Below are 18893 nucleotides of genomic sequence, written 5' to 3' on the forward strand. Positions count from 1 at the left end.
TTTAAGGCAGAGACAAATACTTGTCAGCCTTATGCCTCGTGGATAGTATTGGATTGTGTCTTTATAGAAGCAGAGAAAGATGCGCAGCCTTTTGTGTCAGTATGAGATGTGAGTTTGTGCAAATTTATGGAAAGCGTGTTGCTCCTGGAGGGCAAAAAGAGAAAAGGAGAAACCGAGTATGAGAAAAAGACAGAGCAGAAGTTTGAACTCCATCATGCAAGCAGAGCAGCCTCACACAGCACAAGAGCTAGGATGCTGAGAGAGAGAGGCTCTCCTGTCTCTCTTTTGTTTTTAAAGTTTGTGTGGTGTTGCAGTCGAAAGAGCTCGGGGCAGGGGCACCACGGCTGACACTGATGTAGAGAAGAGAGCAAATAAAGAGATGAAACTTTATAGTGTGCTTCTGGGCTGAGGAACTGTGTCTAAAGTGTCAGGCTTGATATTGGGATTGAGTCTCAGCACCTTTGATAGTTGTCTGACAAGAGTGCAAAGAGATCACGAAGTGGTTCGCAGCCATCACAGGCAAGATGTGTGATGGCAGGTGAGATAAGCATCCTCATGTAACCTGACTTAATCCTAAACCTTTTAATATTCATTCATTTGCTTCTGCTGCTCTTGCTTCTTCAGAGTAAAATGTAATTTCTCAGATGTTACTCTTTCATAGCTCATGGAATTCTTAATTCATTTTCATTGAAGTAAGTAGTTGAATCTCAGGTGTTTCTACTAAAATTCCTTTACTAGAGAAATACAGATAATAAAAAAGATGATTATTGACAGACACAAATAGTATAGGACTATAATATTAATATGGTTAGCAAAGATTTAATAAATCGGTTTCCTAAGATTTTGATGAGAAATGTTTGAAATATTGATATTGAAATTTTTGTCTTCTGATTGCAGACTTGGTCAGGTATTCTGGAAATATAAGTACCGTTTGAGACCTTATTGAGATCTCTTCTGAAACTCTTCTACAAAGTGGAGACACATATGAGATTACTCTGTCTCTGTCTCGTAGGTCTGTCATGAGACATAAGCAAAGGTCTCTCATTATGCACTTACACTCATCAACTATGTCATGAGACATGCGAGAATGACCTCTGAAGACTAAAGATTTCATGCTGAAGTATTATTACTTATTCGTTTTATTAATCACTGTTAATTGTCATCAGTATTCATAATCATTTAGTAGCAGTATTGATCATTATGTCTTTATGTTGTGTAAGTCAAGGCATGTCTAAAGCCTGGTGTAAGACTCAAGGTTGCATATGTAAGCTTTATATAGGTTGCATATGTGCTTTAACATCATGTGTCTGTATGCTCTTACAAACATGTGAAGCTTTATATAGGTTGTATGTGTAAGCTTTCCTTTATATGAGTTGAAGTTTGTATGTGCTGACATGTGTTTTACATTATAAGGGGAGGAGAAGTTATTTTAAACTGCTAGGGTATGCTTAAATACATCCTGCAAATGTACTCCTTTAGAGAAAGACTGCTTTTTGAGAATACTGCTCTTCAGAGAAAAACAGAGAGACAGAGCGAAAAAAGACCATCGCAAAACACCATTTTAATTGACATTTTCTTTCTCTCCTAGGTTTGAAAGATTTAATCAATTTAATATTTCTTGGCAAATTTAACTGCCGTTTGTCTCCGTGACTGCACAATGGGGAAAAGATGAATTTAAGAGTTTAAGTCTTCAACGTCCGTACCATTGATGCCAAACTTGGCGTTAGTGCTCTTCTTCCAGGATATTTGAAAAACGAGCAAATTAGATTTGAGAACTACAACGAAGGGTAAGCTTTTCAGTAAATAAAATATGTTGGTCTGTTCTTGACACATAACTTATTTGTAATATAACTCACAGGAATGCTAATGCTTTTATGATGCCTTTTGCATTTTTGGAGCACAATCTGTCCTTGTTAACTTTTCTTGAATAGAAAAGAACAGCCTTAGCATTTTGCCTAACAAATCCTTTTGCATTTACTCAACAGAAAGGAAGTCTTACGGGCTTGGAATAATGAGTAAATAATGACAGATTTTTCAAGGAGAATTCCACTAAGAGAAACAATAATAATGAGATCTTACTTGTGATTGGTCTGTTTTCTCATATTAGGCCATTGGACTACAGCAGGGATAAGGAACAGTTGTGTTTATGAGTGCTTCCCTCTGTCACAGAGTCTTCAGATCTCATTAGAGTAAGAGTCCTTAATCTAGCGCAAATCTGCATCGCCCTCAGTGTGAAACTGCTGTTGTGTGTGATGGCCTCCATCCTCTGATTAATTGGCAGTTCATTATTGAAAATGTTTATTTGGTCCAGGGGGCACAGGGGACAGAGGATTCAGTGACTGGATACAGTTGCAACAAGGTGATTAAGCAGATGTTATTGGAGGATTATGATGTTCTCCAGTGTCATTTCTATATTACAATATTCGACGCAAGCGATAACTGAAATTATGGGTTAATATAATGCCATAAATATCTTGATTTGGGTTTGTTGAAGAGTTTAAAATCACTTAAATTTGCTGGTAATTTAAACTAAAAGATAATACCCAGGAGGGGTGAAATTACTTAACAGATGTGGCACATTAGCATGTGGTATTTCAGCACAAAAACATTTGCCTTATTTACTAACCACCCACAATCAAAATTAACCAGGCACTAAATGCACTAAAATAGCACTGTATTTAAATGAACTCAGTCTTGAAAATTATTTTCAGTGCAAACACTCCTTTGTATGCTAATTGTCAATTGAACTTCATTAACAAAGCTCTGTGCTGTTTGCCTAGTGTAATTTATGTCACATTATATCAGAAAGCAGGCTGTAAACAGAATTGAATAAAAATTGTATTGAAGTAAGTGAAGTTATAGTTTTTTTGCCCTGTTCATTTAAAAATGTTTTTTTGATAAAAATGCATATAGGTATATAATGCTTTTTATTACTGATGACTTTTATTATGGGTCTGTTCCAAAACCTAGTGAGCTGCCTCCGGAGGCAGAATTTTAAGACATCATAGACGCGTTTCTGATTCCAAGGCTGTTGCAAAAGATAGGTATCTTAATTATGCTGCCTCCTAAGATATTTAGTTTTGGCCATAGTATGGTAGCATCATAAGTATACTTCCCTGGGTAGGTGATCCTAGAATGCATGTGTTGAGCTCTGTTTTGGAACAGACCCTATGTATTGTTGTATATTGGTGCATATAGGTTTAAATTTAAATGATTAATTATCATTATTCCTTGAGTTCATTTAGTGAACTGTGAGCTGTGAACTTTGATGCACATAGGCCTTAATGAAAGTGAGTAAATATTCTTCTTCCTGGGGTTCATTTAGTGAACTGTGAACAACAAACTGTGGAAATCATGCAGTGTAGTTTTCAAACTAGATTTTTACTTTATGCAAGAAACATTTTGAATCTACTTGGTTTGGTTGAAATGATTAAAATTCACCCTTTAACCTTTTTCCGAGCAATTGCATAATTATCAAGATATATATAGTATAACACCAATAGTCTTAAAAATATAGAGATATCATTTTATATAGCATTGTTTAAAGATGGCCCCTGTATTAGCCATTGTTAATAGGCATAGAGGAAGGGCAAACGTGATTTGCAAAATGCCTTTAGTGAATCACGTGCTAAAACAACTCTGAAAGCACATGCAAATAAACAATCAGAATGTGCAATTCATTCTTTGTAACCCCCCACCAGGGCCATAGAAAGAAATTCTGATCCCCCTGACTAAATATTACTCTGGGCCCCTTACCTATTAAAATAATACAGTTTCAATTTTGTTGTTGGCCCCCTGGACCTTTGGGCCCCTATTATTATTATTTCCTTTATTTTTCCAGGAAGGTCCCATTGAGATTAAAAGAAATCTCTTCCTCCAGGGAGTCCTGGCCAAGATGGCCACACTACAAAATTACACACAAACACACAACATATATAAAACATTCCAGAAAGTCAGAGCACAACATTCATCATAAATCAAGTAAAACAACAACATAATTCAATCATTGTATACTGTAGTAAATTTTTAAATACATTCAAAGGAGGAATTGTTTCTAGAGGGACAGTAGCTTGAAATTCATTCCACAGCCATGGGGCATAGTAGGAGAAAGATGATTTTCCATGCTCTGAATGTACCCTAGGTACTACTAATTTAATCCTATTAGATGATCTAGTGCTATAGTTCTTTCTACATAAACATAGAAGACTAGTAATGTAATTTGGAAACAGACCCATCAATGTCTTTACAATAAATACTAACATATGGAATTGTTACCACCTTTCACCCCACTGGCTTTGGCCCTGCCCCCACCAATGTTTATTTTTTTTCAGCTTCGTGGCTATAGATTTTGGTTAATAAAACATTTCAGTTAGAAAGAGGGAGAAAAAAAATGAAAGAGACACTGCAGATGGCCAGAGTTCTGTGCAGAGGGAAATAAAACCTGGGAATGGTTTTGTGTTTGGGAGTGTACCATGTGTCAGGCTGTGTTTGGTTGTGATTAATTGAAAGGCAGAAAGTGCTGTGTATGTCATTAGCCATGCTGTTCAGGGGCTTGTCTAAGCTTGGAATTTGTACAGGACTGATGGGGCTATGGGCCATGCAGTTTGAGCCCCACTTTTATTGGGTTGTGGCTGCTGAAATTGATCTGACCTTTTAATTCCAGTCATTGATCAGCCATTAGCTTGACAGAGACGGTTTCAAACCGATGCCGCTCTGTGAGAGAGAGTACAGTTGGTTTTTACCAAACAGTAAATCAGAGCAAAATCCTGTGGATATGCTAAGATGCACTTGACCGCAGGAGACACTCACTTAAGCGTTAGAGTTTATGGCAATAACTCCATTATGACAGGTTAAAACCAAATAGCCAAAAAACTACTTCAAACACAAGTGAAACAGTTGACTTGGAAGTCTTCTTTTGTCTCCTTTTTTATTCTGGCCGTATTTCATTTTCGCACTTGAGCAGGTAAAGTTCGACTTCCAATGTCAAGTAGTGTTGTGTATAAGTAAGAACCATAAAGCCACTGCTGTTTTATATGCGGTGTGTCATTCTGAGGGGAGTCAGGTTCAGTGAGGCCTAATGGGACTTTCGAGCTAAATAAATAAATGTAGTGTGAGAGGAAGGACTTACATAGAGAGAGAGATGATATTAGGTTTATGATTGATTGGGGAGAGAGGGATTTGAGGAGGAATGGAAAGTGGTGAGATGCAGGTGCTATGAAGTTTGTGTCATTTAGTTTATTCTGTTAATTATAATGTCTTTCTCTGTATTTCCTAGCACTCTTCCTCTCGCTCTCTTCCTCTCTCTTGCTGTTTTACTTTTTAATTTTCTAAAGGCTTGATTTGAATTAAAATCACACAGTAGTGAAAGGAAGTCAATTAAAACCAGTTCATTTCACTTGCACATTGGATTCTTCACCACATTCTGACGGCCTTTTTCGTTTCGTATACAGTCTCATATTGCCGCATAAATTATACAGCAAATTGACAGTACTGTACCGTTCAAAATGTAAGGCTCATGAAATTACCTGATGAGTGCAGTTTTCTAACCTGTGGTGACATATTTCCTATTGAAACACAAAGTTTGGGTGGAATATATAGATTTTATATATATATATTGTTATTTATTTATTTTTGTAACTAGTCAATAGGCTTTCTGATTTACTTGTAAGCAGGAGGAGGGACGTTCTCATTCTAGAGAGCATTTGATTGGACAGAAATCTGTGTAGTGCAAGATAAGTCATCAGTAAGACTGTAAATTTGAAATGTGTATATTGGGTAAAGCTTAAAGGAATAGTTCACCCAAAAATGCACATGCTATCATCATTTATTCCTTACTATTCCTTTAAAAGCATATACTGTAGATAGTTTCAGAGTTATTAAATATAGATTAAAAGCCACAATACTCAACATTTCCTGGTTTTCCATAGGTAATGTGATTGTTATTTTAGTTGTCACCCTTGTGTGAACTTGAGGGGAACTGCCTTTATACATCTACTAAAATGATCTTGGGACCAGTTGGTTAAATGGATGGCTTATAAAAGTTAATTGAATCCTGAAACAAAGTTTAGCACTGTTTGTTGCCACTTGGTTTAATATTTTGATATCTAATGGGAATCTTATTGATATTTAATGGGAATAGGCATAGTTCCCAAAAATTATTTTCATCCTCTTATCATTTACTCACCCTTATGCCGTATTACTTTCTATCTTCTGCAAGTCAAAAATGAAGGTTTTTGAAGGATATATGATATATGATTGTCTATATAATGTAGGTCAATGGAATCCATAATCCTTGAGCATATGCATCTAGCACAAGGAAGTGTAATTGAGCTTCTCTCATGAACGTACCAAGGAAACTGCGGATGTCAAGAGTTATAGTGAAAAAGGAGTAACATTTTAGTCTGTTTTTCACGCAAAACCGATTACAGCTGTATTTCTTTTTTCAGAAGACTTGGATTAAACCACTTCTAGATAAATGCCTTCATGTCCTTTTTGGAGCTTGAAAATTTTAGACCCCATTGACTTGCATTAAATGGACAAACAGACATCATATATACACTTAAAAAAATCTTTATTTATGTTCTGCAGAAGAAATAAAGTAATTTGAGTTTAAGACATCATTAGGGTGAGTAAACAATGATAGAATTGTAATTCATGGGTGAACTACCCCTTTAAGGATCTATACATCTTTTAGGCCGTCTCTACATTGAATACAGTAAGAAATGTAAGCGTAAGCGTAGTTCTAGAGGGAAGATCTCACTAGAGATCAGGCATCCCATCCAATCACAATACAGCCTCCGCTTTATAAACCCTCTCATTTATAAGCTGTTTCTCATTGTTGGCATACTTCTGTTGTTTTCATCCCCCTCCATCCCATTACCAAAGGTTTAGGTCCTATCCAAGGTTGGGGTAAACTCTGCTCCCCTGCAGTCATCGTGTCTGGCAGGATCTGACCATTTAAGCATTCTGCTGAACTGTAGGACAAGGCTTATGCCAAATGATAAAAGCATCTCTACATTCGTATTAATCCTAATAATCCTGAGTCTTTTCTGATAGAACCATAATACACTTAATACTGTAGTTTCATTCAACCCTTAATTCCCTCTCTCATTATCTCTCTCTCAGCCATGGTGGTCCTCATCAGGTCCTCATTGTTTCCCCTGGCTGCTGTAGTTCCCTGGTTCTGTCCGTGGCCAGGCAAGCCTCTTCCACTCTTCCCCTCAGTCCACCATCTGTTCTACATCTGTCTCTTTTATCGCCCCATCTCCCATCGGTGCATCCTCTCCTCTTTCCCTTTAACCCTGTACCCTTCTGCCCTCGCTGCCTCTCACATCCACTCCTCCTTCATTCAGATGCGTTTTGAAGTCGTGAGGGGACTGAGCTCAGGTTATTTTTAGAAGCTTTGAAGCAGATCCTCCCTTGCAAATAAATGCCACTAAAACAGAGAACTGGAAATAGTACTACTGCAGGGTTTTTTTGTGTCTGGCTCTGGGCTCGATGACTACAGTGGCACAGTTAAGCTCACAGGGTTTAGCTGAATAATGAATGTGCTGCTTTTATCCCCAAATCAAATGCTTGAATTATGAAATGGTTTGAAGCTAAACAGGTACATGTAGATACAAGGCTATGGCTCTGTTTCAAACTTTAGTGAAATGCACTGTCTACCGAGTTTCGATAGGTGCTGGTTTTAGCGTGCCCCTTTTGAAAAAGCAACTTAAACCAGCATGCTCAACAGTTTAAACAAGATCAAACAAGTTGCATTGCTAGTTTTAGCTGGTTCACAATGATCTAGATGGCCTCCCAACCTGGCCCAGCTGGTTTATCTGGGTGGCCAGCTGGTTTCCAAGCCTGACCAGTGGCTAAGTGCCCAAAACCATCTAAAACCAGGAAACAGACCAGCCTGACCAGACTGGGAGACCAGCTTAGACCAGCAAACAGACTAGTTTAAGCTAATTTTTTTTCAGCAGGGGTGTTGCTAAGATAATGGTGTGACACTCTAATAAGCACAACAAATACATAACCAGGGTTGGGAGGGTTACTTTTTAAATATATTCCACTACAGATTACAGAATACATACTCAAGGTCAGTAACGTCTTCTAAAAACTTTGGATTTCTTTTTCAGCACTGGTAGATTTTTTCACTTTAAAACCTCTGCCGGTACAGTAAGACAAAATACACACATTAAAAATACTCTGAAAAACCTAAATATCTTATGCAGTGTTGTTTGTAAAACAAGATAAATCAAATTGATCTTGTTTTAAAGAGGTTTCGAATTTTTACAGGAAAACAATACAAAGATTATTGTCAAGAATATGATTTTTGCCCTAATATAAAAGGTCTAACTAGAAATAAAGAAATTATGATCTAAGTAAATTTTCTTGATAAAAAAATATGATCTTGCCTGGTAACATGTGCATGTAAAATGGCTAGAAATAACATTTTAGTTTAGCATAAAGCTGACAATTTGATTAATTTATATTTCTTCTGCTCTAAACTTACTTCTCTGTCTGCTTGTATGAATGTAACATCATTAGAAAGTGTTTCACTGCTGTTCAAATGCACTTTGGATTGGGTGAAATAGTACCTTAAATTCATCTTTTGAATATAACCAAACAGCTGAAATTTGGTCAACAGCATAAACCACAAAATACATAACACATAAATACATCAAAATAAAAATTTAATTAATTAAAATTGAAATAATTTAAAACTTTCAACACTTTTCAGTATTGAATGAAATGCACTCACCGACAACTTTATTAGGTAAACCTGTACACCATCTTATTTGCCATCAGAACTGGGAAATTCCATTCAACAGACAGAAACGCCTTGTTGATTAGAGAGGTCAACTGGTTCGAGCTGACAGAAAGGCTACAGTAACTCCGATAACCACTCTGTACAATTGTAGTGAGCAGAATAGCATCTCAGAATGCACAACTTATCGAACCTTGAGGCAGATGGGCTACAACAGCAGAAGACCACGTCAGTTTCCACTTCTGTCCACCAAGAACAGAAAGCTGAGGCTGCAGTGGGTTATTCTGCTCACTACATTTGTAAAGAAGGGCTATACAAGTTACCATTGCCTTTCTGTCAGCTTGAACCAGACTGTCCATTCTCCGCTGACCTCTCTCATCAACAAGGTGTTTCTGTCTGCAGAACATCCGCTCTCTGGATGTTTTTGTTACCATACAAAGTAAACTCCAGAGACTGATGTGCATGAAAATGCCAGGAGATCAGCAGTTACAGAATTTACCCATTCTGATGGTTAATGTGAACATTAACGGAAGCCTCCATATCTTCAAGATTTTATGCATTGCACTGCTGACACACAATTGGCTGATTAGGCAATTGCATGAATAAGTAGGTGTACATGTGTACCTTATAAAATGGTGAGTGTATATTAATCAACTCATTCAACTCAAGATTGCAGTCTTTGGGAAGGATACATGTAATCCTGCCTAAGAATTAGGACTGAATAATTTCTCTTATAAGGCAACACAATTTTACCTACCGTTTGAAAAAACCTTGCTTCAGGAGCATGCCTATACGCTGTATAGGTAGGCAGCTCACTAGATTTTTGAAACAGAGCTAAAATCACACAATCTTCAATATTGTTGTATTTCTGTAGTGTTATTATTACAGCATATGAATGAGACTCTAGCAAAAGCCTGTAAATCTACATGATAGTGGCGATAATGGTGAACAGAGAGAGAGAGGGAGAGCTAGAAGTGAGGAGAGATGGAGAGAGGTGAGGCAAGCTTTTTCACGTCAGAGAGAATAAGCAGAGACCTACCATGTTACTACGTTAGAGATGCTCATCAATTCAAATGTATTACTGTTTCCGTCCTCTGCCATGCAGAAAACTAACTTTTCCCCTCTTTTCATTGAACAGAATTAAAAAAAATGAAAAGTAATTTACAGTATAACACGGGAATCGATTTCCATCATGGTGGTAGGATAGGAGGCAGAGGAAATGGGATTTATGCTGTGAAGTCCATTTAAAAATCATAATGATAACTTTGAATATCTCCAGATCTGCAGTGACACTTTTATAAACATGCAGCGCTTCGGGAATGATTTATAGAGGGATAGTTGGATGAGTTTTTGCATGTTTCACTAATTACACTGACATATACACACATCAGGGTGCCTGTGTAGCACCTGTGATGTGGAATTGCTTAAATCTGTTAAATTAATAGTGTTTGTGTGTGGCAATATTCTTGAGCTCTCAGTGTCATCAAGAATATATATTGGTGTATGGCGACTCCTTATGAATTAAGTTTGTGTGTGTCCATGCAGATCTATAAGCTCCACAAGGTTACAGGGGATCTATTTTTAGATCTAGAGGAACTAGGGTGTAGTCAGCAGTATCGATCCAGAGAAACAGATAATGTGAGATATAATTGAAATCTGTAGCAAAAACACCGCCCAACGAGTTATACACCAAATTTTAATACGTAGGGTTTGGATTTGTTAGTTCAGATCCGAAACCTCAAGTATGAGCCAGAGGCAGACTGGGACGAGAAATTGTCCCTGGATTTTACATAGAAACTGGTCCAAAAGTTGTCGCTGTCCTTTTATGCATATTGCGACCCCTTACGGCATATCACAGCGCCGTATTGCAGCCCTCTTCAGCCTGTCGTGGCCCGTTTCACTGCTGGTATGAGCAGTAGTAATAGTGATTGCCTTAGAAAGCACCACTACATAATAATTAAAGGCATAGTTTACCCAAAATTAAAAATACAATGAAAGAATTGTGACAGACTAACATTTAGCCTTACATTTCCTTTGTGTTCCACAGAAGAAATAAAGTAATACGTGTTTGGACAGAATTATGACAGAATTTTCATTTATGGGTGGACAATTCTGAAGAGTTTCTCAACCCTGTTCCTGGAGGACCCCCAACACTTGGGTTGAGAACACTTGGGTTGAGAACACTTGGGTTGAGAACACTTGGGTTGGAACAGGGTTGAGAACCTCTGCAGCAACAAAGGGAAAGAGGTCAAAACATTTCAACAACCGGTAACCTATACACAAAGTAAATGCAAACAAACACGTTTACCATAAGAAGATATAGATTTTAATATCTTTATAAATGCTTTTCGAGAATGACTCGTTAAACCATCAAGACAGTAGGATGGAGAGACACAGAAGAGAGAGAAGAGAATAGGGAGAAGTAGAGGAGACTGGAATGTGCAATTTAGTCAGAAAATGGACAAACCATATTAATGGAACAAAAATTCCCCCCAAAACGTTTGACCAAATAATAAAAAATAATAATATTCATTAAGTTCTGAAGATAAATTCTTCAGAGCTTTAGGAACCCTGTTGTAATCAAAAGTGTCATTAAAGATGTCAGTGTCATAGTACTGATTAATATTTCCATTGCAGATTGTGATGATACAGTTCTCCTTATTTTTTTTACAAAGTGTCTTTGAACAGGAATCACAGTTCTCCTGCACTCCAAAGCATCTTGGATACGTCCACCCATCTGCAGTGTCCCCAGTCTTCATGTGATTGTCCCTCTTATTTCCATCGGTATTCACTTCAGCCACTATAGAGGCAATCAAGCAGGCCTATGGCTCCAAAAGGTAAATTTGGCCATGCTAAATTTGAAGTGTATTTATATCATTACAAGTCTTTTAAAGATATTTCAGTTTTAAGTATATTTGTTTTTCATTCTTTTCTTCTCCTCTGTCTTGTTAAAACTCTTTGAAAGAGAGGTGTCTGTGTTTCCGATGGCGGGCTTAGGCTGAAGGCGCTTTTCAAAATAGAGTTCACTTCAATTAGACCTGCGTCCCCTCCAGAGTCCGTGACCCCCATCAAGCAGTCCATTTCTTAGTCCTCTGAGTCACAGCCAAACAAAACAAACAGAGGACAAGAAACAAACACACATTTTTTTCAAACACTTTTTATACTGGACACCCACACTCACACACACGTTTTTTTTTTCAGAAGCAGATGAGGTAAAATGGGTCTCATTTGCTTCTATAAACAATGTAGCAGCGAGTTTGGCCATTGGCTTTTCATGTGCTGTTAGAAAACAATACAATCCAGAATAAGGATGATTCACCTGAAGTTACTTTTAAGGGCAAAAGTAAAGAAAATATGTAGAAAAATATGTGGATGAAGCTATTGAAATGACAAAAGGTCAAAATAAGCTGGTTTTGGGGCTTTTTCGACTGAGGTAATGATAATGTATGTGCTTTTGTTCAGGCTCATCAGTTTAGGAGCACTGTTTACAACACATTGTTTGTTGCATCATATATTATTCCCAGCATAATGAAAGCAAATCTGCCCAAAAAATGATTGACACTCCTGATCTGATATATTTTTTGGAATATATTTGGCAACAATGTGATGTATTAAACAGAGGACAATGTAACTCGTAGGATTTGGAGCGTCCTCAATGTTGATGGTCTCCCATATGTTTGTTCTGTAATTCAAAATGTTAGTGGAGGAGTGGGTGATGATGTATGTGTGCTTTCTAAATGATCCGTCATCTCATATTCATGTTTCATCAGCTTGTGTCTCCTATTACACATTCTTTTGCACATTTATTTGGTTATCTGTGCTTTCTATTTTCTACAATGTGTTTCTATTTAGAGTCAGAGACCAGACCAACAGGAAATGAAAAAAATTATGTAGAACAACAACAACAGTGGCAGTGCAAGCATGTTCGGTTTGTTTCGCAATTCTTCTCATACGCCGACCCAGATTTTGAGTTTATAACATCCGCCAATCAGTATTCTATTTCAGTCTAAATGGCAAAGCTCCTTAAACAATATATTACACAGGATCACTCACACATACACACATAAAACATACACATACACACATTAGTAGGCCTGGTAATGCTGGAGCTAGAGCTGATCAGAGGACTGCTGCGCATTGGCGATGCAATGATGGCCCAGCATCGAGTTCAGCGCAGAATGAGCTCAGTGTTTAGAAGTGCAACCAGTCCCAGAATACTACAGAAAAACAGAGCCATATGATGGGAGTTTCCCAAGTTGGTCGCCTGCTGGACCCCACTAGGGGGACGAACAGTGGTCCGTGGGGTACATTTGGGCTTTCTACGGGTGTTCGAACTATCAGAAGATGTTTCTTCGTATTTCCCGGTAAAATCGGGGGAGGAATACTCCTTATCGGCCATCTCCTTTAAGATGTTGATCTCATTGGGACCTTTTTCCTTGCTGTCTCTGACCCGTTGGCGTGTGCAGTTACGAGAGTGGCCAGGTTTTTGAGCAGGCTCTGAGTCCGGAGAGCTTCCTGGTCCTGCTTGTACACCATTTATAGCTGGAGGTGGCTGAGGGACAGCAGAAGGTGGGGAGGGGTATAGTTCATTCTGATGGGGGTGATGGGGGTGTGTTTGTGGAGGCTGAGCAGGATGAGGCTCCTGCTTCAATGAAACTTTGTCTGTTCCTGCCCAAGTCTTGGTCTTACTCTGGTGCAAGGACTCAGATCCAGAGCAGTTGGGGAAGTCCTCTTTCCTTAGTTGCTTTAGGTCCTTGCCCACCAGATCTCCCGGTGTCACACAGCCCACTGACGATGTGGACCCCCGAAATTTTTTGAGCCAGTCCCACAGCGATAAAGCCTTGCAGTCGCACTCCCAAGGGTTGTCATTGAGGCGGAGGTACTCCAGGGCAGGCAGCTGGGCCAGGCATTCTCCAGCAAGTTCCGGCAGCGAATTGTTGAACAAATAGAGTGTGGTGAGCCGCCGCAGGTCGTGAAATGCCAGACGGTCCACCCACTGCAGTTGGTTGTGGTGCAGGAGCAGCCGGTCCAAAGCCCCCAGTCCTCGAAATGTGTTCTGGTGCAGACTCCATAGGCGGTTCCCATGGAGAAACAGGTGACTCAGGTTGTGCAAGTCCACAAAAAGGTCATCCTGCAGATACTCCAAGTTATTGTCCTATAGACACAGAAACAAAATAGTGGTTATATTTTTACACAGTACATATTTCCCAATGCCATTTCATCTTGTTACATAGTAGTACAATACGTGACTGGCTCACCTGCAGGTAGAGATACTGAAGGTTGCGGAGACCCTGGAAGATGTTAGTGGGCAGCACACTGAGGCCACAACGATATAGATGGAGAGCATGGAGCCGAGCTAGCCCGTGGAAGGTTTCTGCAGATAGTGACTGCAGGTGCCGATTGTCTCCCAGGTCCAGTTCCTCCAGCAGGTTGAAGCCTTGAAAGGTGGATGGTTCGATGTATGTGATATTGTTGGAGTAGATCCACAGCGTGACTGTGGTAGGGCTAAAGTGGCCCTGCAGCAACCGATGGATCTTGTTGTTTTGGAGGAAGATACGCTCACTGTGTGGAGGAATGCCTTCAGGGACGGACAAGAAGTTGTGGGCTTGGCAGCTGACAGTGCTGGGGGCCATGTAGCAAATGCAGTGATGTGGGCAGGACCAGGAGAGCTCCAGCCCACAGAGTATCAACAGGAACTCTAGCCCACAGCCTAAGGAGAGATACAGACAAAAAGTGTTTATTGTTTTCACTTTGTGCACTTGTGTGTGATCTGCTAGCTTAAAAAAAGTAAATTGCTTTAAAAATAAATAAAAAAAGAAGATATACAGTAGGCTTGGAAAAAGGGGTATTGGATTACAAAAACAAAACAGTGCAAGTATGAACATGAAGAGGAACATGTCAGCGAAAGCAGATCCTAGTCAATCAACGAGTAGCCAAAACAAACCACACAAAATTCTATTAGACACGTAAAGTGGTCTAAATTTTTTTAAGGCATAAGCTTAGCATGTAAACCTACTCTTAGTTACTTACTGGTAATTGGCACTTAGAATGCACTTTTTACTCTACATTTATGTTGTCAATTGCCTGCTCAGAATGTGAATTTCTATTTTTATAAATGTTATACATTAAGTTTGGCACTTTAAATCAACTGATAGTATCTGTGTAGTAGCATGTACACATATACATGTTTGTGCTGAGCTGTCACAAATTGTTCAGAGGATACATTATACATCCATATCAAACATCAAGATAGACACAAGCTCAGTGTTGATAGTATGTTCAAGCCAAGCTATCAATCAATGATAACTTTCACCCCTCAACTGGAAGGTAATCAATGTTACATATATTGGCCAAAAATGTAACATGATAATAACATACCATTTGAAAGTCATTGATGTGTCTCATCACCTCTTTGCTCAGTGCTTAATGGGAGTGATCACAATGTCTTCTGAATGAATTAAGGTCACCCCACTGTAAGTATGCTCATTTTGGAAGGGAAATATACAATGGCAAAGAATATAGAATCGTTTCGGAGGTTGAGCTCTTCAGCACTATTTATTCTGTCCATGTGGGTACAAGCAGAGCTCACCATCCTTCTGCTGAAACTGATTCCAGTGCCTTCAAACAGCCTCTTGAGTGCTTAGTTAAACCGATGTTAAGCCTCTGAGAGGCATACAATACCACTGCTTCTTCCTGCCATGCTCCCTTGGAGCTATTTTGTGTAACTTATCCACCAGTTCATCTACACACAGAATGGAAAGGAATGAGAAAATTTTCCACTTTTATAAGAGGCTCATTTACTCATGTGTGGCAGCTTTCCCCCTGCCCTCCCTTTCAAAAATGCATTATTTAAAGCATTGTTCCTGTCATTCACTCAAAATTGATTTGCTCCTGCTGCCTCTTAACATCACCATAATCCTCCAGGTTTCTGCCTTCAAAATACAGAGGCTGGAATTACACATTTACAGGTGATAATCGGATATTTATTAAAATGGCTTTCGACTCCAAATGTGTCTAAACTGTGGCATTCACATGCAGAATCTGCTGACCTTTAACGTTAACTCCCTGGGTGTTTGATGAAAGCAATGGAGCAGCCTGCATCACCTGCCTGTGAGCCTCACTCCCAGATTGGCCATGTAATCCCATTTGTCCTAACGGCGTGCCAAAATGAAATATGTCCTCAACAGCCATCTAAATAAGGCCTTCAGCTTATGTGTGGGATTAGCGGAAAAATTGTTGTTGTTCTTGTAATATCGGTCAGCTGTCTTCAACAGTGACCTGGAGCAGAATCAAATATTACTCTACTACTACACATATTCTAATTTGTTTCCTAACAAAATAACTTTGTAGGATAGGAGCTTGAAAATATACCTTATTCACAGCAGTGCCATATTACATTTTTTGACATGAATGAAAATGAGATTGTGAGGGATAGACTTAGTCTCTTCAAATGGCATGCATGGCTCTTCACTCCTGACCTATGTAGATCATATCATATTTTACATAACTCATGTTTTATTGTAAACTTACATTTCTTGAATATATATATATATTATTATTTGCAATGTTTTGTCAGTGGAACGATTTAAAGCACTATACAATAATCAGAACCCAATGAAGAGACTGTAAGTCTATCCCTAACCTACTGTGAATAAGGTCCATGGAGAGCTGGATTTTAGCATAGACAGTCCAAGAAAGTCTTGCTGATTTATTATTTTTTATTTTTTTAATAATCACTATGTATTAATCAATCATATGATGAAAGATATGGCATTTTGACAATGTGTATGTGTCATATCAAATGATATGACATACATCAATCGTATGTTTTTCGAAATCGTATGTTTTTTCTGTTTATTTAAAGCTGAAGTATGACATTTCTGCACCACTAGCGCTTGCCCAATGTTATTGTCTCTCAAGATTGGTCTCTCAAAACAAACAGAGGAATTCTCATAGTGCCACAGAGACACCGTGTTAACAGTTTTCAAAAAAATTAACCCATGAATGGCTCGTGGCTGTCTCTGCATATTAAGCTCAGATAGGAGAAAGTATTTTAACCATGAAAAAGTTACATACTTTTGCTTTAAGGTCATTTTCATTTTCTTCAGAGTGATCACAGTAAATGGAAGTGGAGCGTAGTTCTAGCGGGAAGACCAGCAGGTGCACATCATCACATCATTAGCTGGGTAACTCCTAGCCAATCGCACATAAGCCAATGCTTTATAAGTCTGCTCACAATCTATCACATTGCTGTTTCGGTGCGCTAACACTGCAACCTCCACCTATCCACCACCACCTGTTGAGCCCTGTCCCGCAGGGGGGGTAGGCTCCTCGCCCCTGCCTCCTATCTCCGGCAGGACATGACGGTTCCGGGTACAACTCCCTCGGACTGCCGGACGGGGCCTACGCCAAAGAGAGAGACATCACCTCCCGTTTTAGATCTATCAAATAAATGGCATCTCAAACTTCACTCAAGCCTGCGTGTCTTCCCGATAGAACTATATTTCTAGCAGTATATTATTGTAAACAATGTAAATAATAAAGCTTTACTTTTATTATTTTTTTTTTACTTTAATCTTTATTTTACATTCTTTTTAATAGATGCACAGTTTGGAAGCTTACACACTCAAAATATAGATTAATTTATTAAAATGAGCTAATACAATACAATTCTTGAACAACTGTGTCACAATTGAATTGCTTGCAATCAGTTTTACATTTGAATGTATACTTAATCCATTTGTGCTGCGTCAACATATATCATTTTAGTTGAACATAACCAGATATACATGTGATGTCCAGTTCCCAGCATGCACCAAAGTACAGCAAGTACAAATTGCAAAATATATTTTAATATTCAGTGTAAAATATTGTAATATTTACTGTTTATTGCATTATTTGTATTGGTGGAGTTTTGTGTGTTGCCCCTTTAGCTATGTGACATGTGGTCTCTTTTTTCTGAGAGTACAAGCTCAAAACTTGCTACACTGTCAATATCAAATATTTGGCCAAAAGCTGAAAACCTCAATATAATTACAATAATGACTTTTTATTTAGTAGATTTGACAAAATGAATTTAAGTTTGTACAAGACTAGATCAAATCCATTCATAAATGTTTTTTTGTATTTATAATTATTTGGAAATGTTTTCAATTTCATTCAGTTGATTGAACTTTACTTTTTTGTTTTTGTACAAAACACACATTTAACTTAACTCTTAAATAGGATAGGAAAGGTACAATTTAACTTTAAACAGTGCGGCTTTTGTGGAAATGTGAGATGATATATGCAATCAGACCAGTGAGGATGGGGAAGAACTGGGGCCTGTTCAGTGAGATTAGCTGTGAGTTCAGATAGACTCAGCATGCAGCTCTGGGTTTGAGAATGATCCAGCGGAGAGGAATACCCTTCTGAAAAGACCACAATATGTTGTGTTTTAGATGCTGGTTTACAGGTGTCTTCATTAGTCTTCTTTACAAGCTCCAATTTTGCACTAACCAGCATGAACCAGCATTGAAATTCATGCTGTTCTATCATGGTCTTTTCAGCAGGGTAGGTAACTCTCAAAAGAGAGAATGTAATAAATTCCTCAATGCTGAAAAGATCGAAAAGTAATCCAATATTACGCTAGCTCAAATCCACTCAGTAAAGGATATTTTTTCATTATTTTCCAGTGTGTTGTTGTTAGTGAGACACCTGTCCTTTAAAGTGAATGAGAGAGGGAGTGAGTGTGCGCTGGACTGCTGACGTAAAATTAAGCTTCTGGGGATTTCAGCCAAATAAATCTGAAAAGACATGGCAAACAACTCAGCTTTGGCTGGAGGAGCAGCTGAGACTTTTCCCTTTCTTTCTCTCACTTGCCGGCTGTTTACGTCTGTTTGCAAACCCCACTGCATTAAACTTTGCATATCACATATAATGTAATTCTTCCTCGGCACTTTACATAATAGACTTATTCCATTGGCGTAGAGCTGGCTCTTATGGAGGCGAATCTCTAAATCACTCTGTACTTCCCTCTGTTTGTCTCAGCTTTTAGCACACTGCAGGTGTAATTATTTTCCTCAAACTCCTGGTGCTTGTTCAATTTCCTTTCTATTGCTATATATAAGACTTCAGCAGAACCGAGTACCACATTGTA

General features: G+C 38.5%; 1 protein-coding gene across 2 annotated transcripts in view; it reads right to left on the minus strand.

The window, feature by feature from the left end:
* Positions 1–11105: 11105 nt before the first annotated feature.
* The window catches only part of LOC127629545 (reticulon-4 receptor-like 1), a 275944-nt gene continuing 268156 nt past the window's right edge, over positions 11106–18893 (minus strand). For both annotated transcript variants that reach the window (XM_052106633.1, XM_052106632.1), the window contains exons 2-3: positions 14014–14465; positions 11106–13910 (exon numbers count right to left, since the gene is read on the minus strand). In XM_052106633.1, the coding sequence (XP_051962593.1) occupies positions 12924–13910; positions 14014–14465 (1439 nt within the window). In that variant the 3' untranslated portion in view covers positions 11106–12923. The remainder of the gene's footprint in view (positions 13911–14013; positions 14466–18893) is intronic.

The sequence above is a fragment of the Xyrauchen texanus genome, chromosome 36 (assembly GCF_025860055.1).
Source record: "Xyrauchen texanus isolate HMW12.3.18 chromosome 36, RBS_HiC_50CHRs, whole genome shotgun sequence".
NCBI classification, from domain to species: Eukaryota; Metazoa; Chordata; class Actinopteri; order Cypriniformes; family Catostomidae; genus Xyrauchen; species Xyrauchen texanus.